Source organism: Rhododendron vialii, chromosome 3a (assembly GCF_030253575.1).
Source record: "Rhododendron vialii isolate Sample 1 chromosome 3a, ASM3025357v1".
Taxonomy (NCBI): domain Eukaryota; kingdom Viridiplantae; phylum Streptophyta; class Magnoliopsida; order Ericales; family Ericaceae; genus Rhododendron; species Rhododendron vialii.
In genome coordinates, this window is record NC_080559.1 from 11,701,514 (window position 1) to 11,709,791 (window position 8,278).

Genomic DNA, 8,278 nt, shown 5'->3' on the forward strand with positions numbered 1-8,278 from the left:
GAGGTTTATCTTGATTCTAGAATTCTCAGCATCTGGAATCACGAGTGTGCAGAGGTTCCTTGAAATTCTGGCACATGTTTTGACTACAATATTTTTCATGTGGATAAGTCATTTGCTAGGGGTTTGATTTCTTCTGTCCCAAAAATTTATGCCCATCTGTACCGAAGAATTTTTCGGCCGTTTAACTGTGTAAATTTTTTTATGTTTTAAATCCAACAGCCGAAAAATCTCTCGGCACATTGACACATTGGTTTTCGGCATAGATGATCCTGCTTCCATTTGCTACATGCTTTTGGGTAAAAATGGGACTCTCCATAGCTACACCCGCCAATTTTCACCGTTCATTTTTCAGAATTACACACTTTTTTTGGTTCCTTTCATGTGTAAATTCTTTTTGTATATGAAAAGGTAATGTTGTAATTTTTGTTCCTTTCATCCCAAATTTTCTTACATATTCATGTAGTTTTGTGTAGTTCTTTCATTCTAATTCCAAATATACGCCATACCTTGAGATGTATCATTATTTCAAGAAAAATGTTAATTACAATCTGCTGGAACTGTCAATAAGACAGGAAAATGACCCAAAAAAAAAAAACACAGTTTTATTATTAAAAATAGTGTTTGTTTGTATTCTTCTTTCCTTGTTGACACCCCAGTAGGCTGCCAACGGCACAGCCTTTATTCCAGTATCCCTATGCAGAAGATTTACTTGCAAATAATTGGATTGGATATTTCTTTTAACAAATCAGGCATCTCACTTTTAGTCTTGATCTAAGTCACATAATTTGCGTCTACTTGCGGGAGCGCGAAAGTGTCTTTGAAACACATCCCAAACTACTAAAATCCACGAGAGCAAAAATTGAGAGCAGGAACGTAGGGTATTTTGAAAGATTATGCGACCAAGATCTTGATTCAGAAATAGTCCATTTTTCTCAAGACATCAAGACGTGCCATTCGATCGGATGGCTACGGATATTCGAGCAACCTAACATTTGAACATGCAGTATTGACAATTGAGACCTAAAGATGAACACAGTTTACTTTTGCCACTCCTAAAAAAGGAGTTAGAATTCTCTCACGTGATTACGAAAAGAAAAATGTAGCATTGCGGCCAATAATTCTAGGGATTCTTTTTGTAATAGTGTTTCTCCAAAAATGAAAATTCGATTCTTGGGTCATTAAACTGATATTGGAGACCCAAAAATGCAAGGGTCAGAGCAAAGCATGTTGGGCTCTAAAGGGCCCATTACTAACTACAAGAAGGAAAGTCCCTTTGAGAATGCACTCATGCAGTTGTATGGGTTTACAACATCACAAAAACCATCAAAATCCATCCGTTCGAACCTAAATCACACAATACGCGTGCACGTGCGAGAAGGTGAAAACGTCTTTCGAAATCGTTCCAAACCAGTAAAATTTGTAAAAACAAGGATTGAGAGCGCAAAATGATTACACGACTGAGGTTGTAACCTACCATGGGACCCACCACTTGTGAGAACATGTATCCCAAACTACGTTCTACCCTCTACAGACTATGGACAACATGGCCTCTTTTTCTTTTTCTTTTTTTGATCTGACGATATACTTCTGTTTCTTTGAAGAGCTTTTTGTGTTTTTGTTTTTTTGAAGAGCAACGAGATAGTTCAGTTCAAAAAAAGAAGAAAAAAATAGCACATGATTCTCCAGAGATGCCCTAATCAAAAACAGCATAGCACCGACGTTTTTAAGGGTACATTTGCTTCCCTAAATGCTTTACAGAAACAATATCAGTTAATCACGATTAGTAAGACTCAGATTCACGAATATTTTTCATATTCGAGAAGTTGGTCAGAAGTTATTCAGAAATATTTTCAGCTTAAATACACATGACACAGGCAGGTTTGTGCACACGAATGTATTCGAGTATGCTTTGTGATATACTATTTCACCTCTGAGCAATTATTTCGGCCCACTGGTTCTCTCAAGCAATTTGATATTGCCATGACAGCAGCTTCAATAGATGCATCTTCCCCCTGTTCCGAGTATCAGACAGCAGAGTTTGCAAGTGAATCAAATACTTGGAACAACCTCAGAAACAAAACAAATCAAAAGTGACAAACAAGAAAGTTTTACCTTCTCTTTCCAATAAAAGATGTTTCCGTATTTACCAGCCAAACGACTCCAGAAGCTGCGTGGTATGTCTAAATCCACCGTGTTCCCCACATTGAAGTTTATGATATTGCCTGATCAATACAGACAGACATGCATAAGTCTGTTGTGGAAAATGCTGTAAGATGAAGAGTTGTTCAGTGAAATACTATACCAAAGGTGGGGTCGGCGACAAAGACGATTGTTCTATCATCTACTTGCCAAAAATCCTTAATCGCTAACCCTGCAAAATTTTCAAGAAATCCAATGATAGCAAAATGCCCTAAACTATGAGAAACTAGTCGTTAAATTCGAACTTAATCCATGGAAGAGATATTGTAAGTATCAGCAAAGGATACCAGGTGTGTTAGGATAGTTCTGAGCTAATACTCTCAGCTTAAATCCTGTATCCTTCTCGATATCATTAATCTCCCGAGCAAGTCTTTTCTCCTGCAGAACATTTGTAGAGCATTAGCATAAAATGCACCCTTATTTTTCTTTTGTTTTAGTAGTTTCAACTAATAGAATTATTCTATGAAGTATGAACAACTCAATGATTAGATCAGACTATGTAGTAGACAAGAACATGCTATATGCTACAGCCTACATGGAGGGTAGAAATTTGAAACCTACTAGAGGTAACAAGGTACAACTGGAATTGAAAAATATGTCCTCACGAAACAAATTGACCTTGGACCAAAACCCAATCATTCATGATTTTAAGGGCAAATGCTGCAAAGGGTTAAGCCAATAAAAGAAAATCGTTTCAAGAAAAAACAAATGCGTCCAAAACACATATACCCTGTTCGCTTTGGGAATTGAGGGAGGTTTTTAAGAGTAATGAGCGGAGAGAGAAAAAAAAAAAAATTATTGAGGACTGTGCGCAGGAGTCCTACTGTCTTAGTCCTTAAGGAAATTCCTTTTAGTTTCAAGCCAACATACCAAACTAATTTCCAACGTACCCAGTATCAAGAAAGAAAACATTTGAAAGAAGATATTTCAAACGAGAAATCAAATCGGGAATATTATTTTTTACAAGTTGCCAACTTAAAAAGGGCATGAAGTTCAAAAAAAAAAAACTTCAAAAGGGTATAAATGAATTTGGGGGGTTCTTAATGTCCATCAATTAGCAAGTAATTAACCAGTGACTAAATTAGAACTTAACGAAGCAAAAGCAAACCACACCTGGCCATCCGAAAGGAATCCAGCTACATCAATAACTGTACTAAACTCTTTAGGAAGCAATTCTGGCTTGTTAACCCCCACTTTTCCCTCAGCGAATCCAACTCCTACAAAATTTCACTTCATTCTTTTGAAGTCTGCAGTCTAAAGCCAATTGAAAAAGATGCTTTTATCACATTGTGGACAGTATATGTGCTGAATAAACACACAAAATCTGAAAATCAGATTTCTAAGCATCTAGAAGTACAACAATTTGGGGAGAAGTTAAATGGTCCTAGCAAATGTTCTCAGGTCTACAGAGAGAACTCTAACTCTCTTCAACAAACCTCCATTGAAAGGATGCATAATAGCCACTAAGTGGTATTTGAAGGCCCAAAGAATTACTTGAGCAATGAAAAGCAAGTGCAAGCATTGGAGCTTGACAAAAACCAATAAAGAAAGAGGATATCCCTATCTGAAACCAGTTTTCAGTAATAAAAAAACCCCGAGTTTATGCACACAAAAAAAATACCTTTTATGATTGTCCCTTAGAGAGTCCAAAATGACGTTAGATATTTACATGTTGTTTCTTCGGTATTGGATCACACAGGACGTGATTTAGATAGAGCAAGTAAAAAATCAGGTCACTGGGAAGTTTAGCACTGGTTCTGCTGCTCCAACGTGAAGAATATAGCTGAAACTTGAAAGGTTTATAGTTGTTGCATGAGCACACTTACAAAGTTAACTGACCAAATTTAGTTCATAAAATCCTTTCAGCACCAAAACCAAATATTTGCTTACATAAACCTCAAAACTGACAAAATGTTCGGGTTTTCCAGGATTTGATCAATAGTGCAGTATTTTTCTAGTCATTATCAAGGGAAGTTAGCAGTTTTAATTAGCATGGAGCAGAGTAATATTTCTTTGCCATTAATGGATTTATGAAGAAGCTTGTGATCCAGATATCTATAAAATGCACCAAACATCTGACATTTTCTGATAATAAATCATATAGACAAAAACAAGGGGGAAATGAAATGGCCATTAACCAGCCTCAAGAAACACTCAAGGGGCCACAACTACTTGTTTGCAAGATCAGTTGGGTGCCGTAAGGCGATGTTTGTTTCAACTATTAGAGGTCAGGATTTATGTATATTGTTAGAGCTTGTCCCACATTGGTTAATTATAACCTCCAAAACTAGTATATGAGCTAGGGTAGCCCCTCCACTCATTGCCAATTGGTTTTGAGTTGGATGCTTTAATACATATGTTTGGTGTTTCGCACATTTCCTTCATTTGCATGCAACATGCAAGTTTGGATTCATATCTGTAGGGTATCATATCTCAAATCCCAAGAAACTTGACATCTTCTACCGGCAAGAGAAGGGTGGTATTGTTAATCCGACGTTATTAAATTGAAGACAACATTATATCCTCGGGGATTACATATCACCGAACGACAAATCCTACCAATTGAACATAGCCTAGAAAAGAATTTTCCTTGAGCAAATTAAAAAATGGACAAACACAAGGAAAAGAAAACCATTGGAATATACACAAAGCACGAGGAAAAAAATAGAAAATAATGGAACCATGAAATGCAAGTCATTACAGCGACTGGACACAGAAATTTTCCTAATCGTGCTGAACATATCCTTCCCATTGCATTATGAACAAATTGTCTTTTTTTTTTTTTGAAGAGGAACAAATTGTCTTTCAGATATTTGAAAGCTCGTCATTTTTAACAAGATAGTGCACATAGTTGTCAAAAACCTACGATGCATGATACATATCCTACAATTTGTATTGTCTCCTTTGGAGAAGGATACGTATCCCACCCTATATCCTTTTTGTATAGAAATTCTACGATATGACCGCGTATCCTACGATTTATATGCATATCCTAATTTAGTATGTATCGTACAATTATTTATTGGGAAAAAGTCGGACCTTATTTTAAAAAGCGGAACCCCAAATGCATTAATCTAAGCCATTTGATCTAATTATGGTATCTTTCAAAGTTTCAAACCATTTGATAGAAATTCAACCTCAATGTAGGGTTTGTATAGAAGAAAGAACCATACTTCAATTGTGTTTTGCCTACTTTTCTTTTCCTAACAAAGGGAACAAAAAAAACCTTAATGTAATAGGTCCCAGTTGACAGACTTGAAATTTTGCATCTTAAAAACTTTTTTTTAAATGTAAACATAGTTTGTTGGTGTTATTAGGTGTATCTACTCTTCAATTGCATATTAATTATGATTAACGTTGTTGAAACATAAATTAAATTTAGTATTTTGGCACAAAAAAGTTAAGTCCAAACAAATCCAAGTGACCAAGCTCAAATTGACAAAACCCAAAGATGGAAGATATTATTGAAGAGACATAAATATGTAATTTTTAGAAACTTTAAAATACCTAGCTCTCTAGAATATACTTGTGAAATATCTAAAGTTTTTTGTGAGAATTAGCCACATTTGTAATTCTAGAACTACCTCAAAATTTATCTTGTATGAAAATATCTTTGTACTAGAGTCTTCCATGGAGTAATATAAATAGAGATAAGTTCTAGCCATTTTGTACCATGCCCAAAAAAAAATTTTGAGTTCAAGTCTACTTTCCTACTCTTGTCTTTAGTATTCTCCATCTTCCAAAATTTTTGTCTTTAGTATTCTTTATGCCTTGTTCGGTTTGTTTTTTGGAAAAAAAAATTCAATTCAAAAAATACTTATTACCCCTACTTCCAATCATTACTGTCCACTCATTACCCCTATTTCCAATCATTATTCTCATTTCTCTCTCTATCTCTCTCCACTCATTACCCCTACTTCCAATCATTACTCTATTTCTCCCTCCACTCATAACCCCAACAAATTTCTCAAAAACTCACTAACACAGCATTAGTGTTCCATGTATCCTTGCTCAAAAAGGTGGGACACAATGTGACTACACAACCTACTCTTCCTCCAGTATCACCTGATGAGAGTTTACAGATGGAACCAATAGCTGTACTTGATCGGAGGACAATATAAAGGCAAAACAAGACTGTGGTTCAATGGTTAATTCAGTGGTCAAGGTCATTTCTTGAAGATGCTACATGGGAAGACTATGACACCATCTCCAAAAAGTTTCCCAATTTTCAGCATTGAGTTCAAGGCTGTTTTTGAAGAAGAAGGGAATGTTATGAATTTGGGGTCTAATTGTAATAATTCTTATAATTAGGAGATAAATGCAAATTAGTAGATATTCTATTTTGTTAGTTAGAGCGGGAAAGTTGGTTAGGGAGTTAGTGAAAGAAGTTGTAACTAGCTATATAGAGCTGAACCAAAGAGGATTAGGGGTCTATTGTTTTGTTCTTGATCTTTTGGTTAGAGAAATAAGAGCTCAGAAATCATTTCTTGTTCTATTTCTCTGGTCTACTTTCCCACTCTTGTCTTTAGTATTTTCTATCTTTCAAAAATCTTGTCCAACTAAACAATAGAAACTCCTACTCTTTGAACAAACGTATCTTAATATACGTGATACGTATCACGATATGATCTATACAATTGAAAAAATGATACACGATACGTATCCTGATTTGAAAACAGTGATAGTGCAAACCTAAAGGGGTTCGCCTGGTGGTCCAAGGCCTAGGACTTAGGGGTTTGCTCACTCCTAAGATCTCATGTTCAAGATGCTATCTACTCCTTTGGGGGCAGTCCATATGGAGCATTTGCTCCGGCTTCAAGTGAGGTCCCCGCTAGTGGACGGTGGGTTGATGGTCCCCCAAATTATTCAAGGTGAGTTTAACTGGTTATACAAAAATAGTGCAAACCTTTTCATCGGGTTGGCATAATCCCAATTGAGAATTTTTCCCAAGATAATGCAAAACCCATTTCAACGCAACGATCAAATTCAAAAAAATGATCAGCCAATTAACAATCCTCATCGACACGTTTCATTAGAGGGCTTCACAATTTGGTTGCGAAATAGGAGTATTATGTAAACAAAAGCAAGACAATAGGAAGTTTCATAAGCTGAGACCACTAGCTTCACTAGAAACTACTCCAATAAAAGAAGAGAAAATTACCGGTGAGAGATAATGCGAGGGAGAGAGCGCCGGAGAGTGCGAAATTCCAAGATTTGGATCGAAAATCGGCGACCCATTTGCTGAAATTGGTTGAATTTTGGGTTGGTGAAGAGAGATGGGACGATGCTCTGGTGGGTGTTTTTGTTGCAGGGACGGGATGAACGGGGTTTCGAAACCCCAGGGAGGGTTGAAGGTGGAGAAGAAGAAGAGGCATTGTGCTATTTGGGTTTTCACTTTTCTTTTGGTGACTCAGAGAGATACGCGAGAATCAGAAAGTGGGGGAAAATTTTGGAAGGGATTTTTTTGGATAGGAACAGGGTGGTGATGTGATTGTCTGGAGGTGTTTCGGATGTGTAGTAAAAAAAACATTTTAGATAAAGAAAGTTTTTTAAGTTTAAATATAATGAAAATAAAAAAAATTTAATTTTTTTACACCGTTTAAAAGATCTCGATGATATTTATCAAACATGATCCATATTGACCGAAAAATTATTTGTGTAAACACAGTTTGAAAAACCTTCTTTTTCAAAAAAGAACTTTAAAAAAGAAATTGGAACACCCTCTGCGTGTATTGCATGGATTGGAAATTGAGGTTCTGTTTGGAACTTAAGAAAAGAAATGAAAATTAAAAAAATTCCGTCCTATTGTTTGGTTGAAAAAGAAAGAAGGAAGAAAATAACAATTTTAAGTTTTATGAATAGTTAATTTTTATTCCCATTTTCCTTTATTTTTCTCCCATTTTATTTTCTTTTTCTTTCCTTTCTTTGCCTTTGGTTCCAAACAGAGCCGGAGAGTTGGATCCACTCAAGGGATGGCACAGAGGTTAGAACTTTAAACTGAAGTATTTAGGTCTGTATATATGGGTGTCTACGTAATTATGTTCCGGTTCAGTTTCGGTTCGATTTGGATTGGATTTTG

General features: G+C 35.9%; 1 protein-coding gene across 1 annotated transcript; it reads right to left on the minus strand.

The window, feature by feature from the left end:
• Positions 1-1,689: 1,689 nt before the first annotated feature.
• On the minus strand, positions 1,690-7,686 carry LOC131321003 (thylakoid lumenal 15.0 kDa protein 2, chloroplastic). The gene is made up of 6 exons (XM_058351974.1): positions 7,361-7,686; positions 3,313-3,416; positions 2,487-2,577; positions 2,303-2,371; positions 2,113-2,222; positions 1,690-2,012 (listed from the first exon to the last, which is right to left on the minus strand). The coding sequence occupies exons 1-6, from the start codon at positions 7,572-7,574 to the stop codon at positions 1,920-1,922; spliced, it is 681 nt and encodes a 226-aa protein (XP_058207957.1). The 5' UTR covers positions 7,575-7,686; the 3' UTR covers positions 1,690-1,919.
• Between the last annotated feature and the right edge of the window lie 592 nt (positions 7,687-8,278).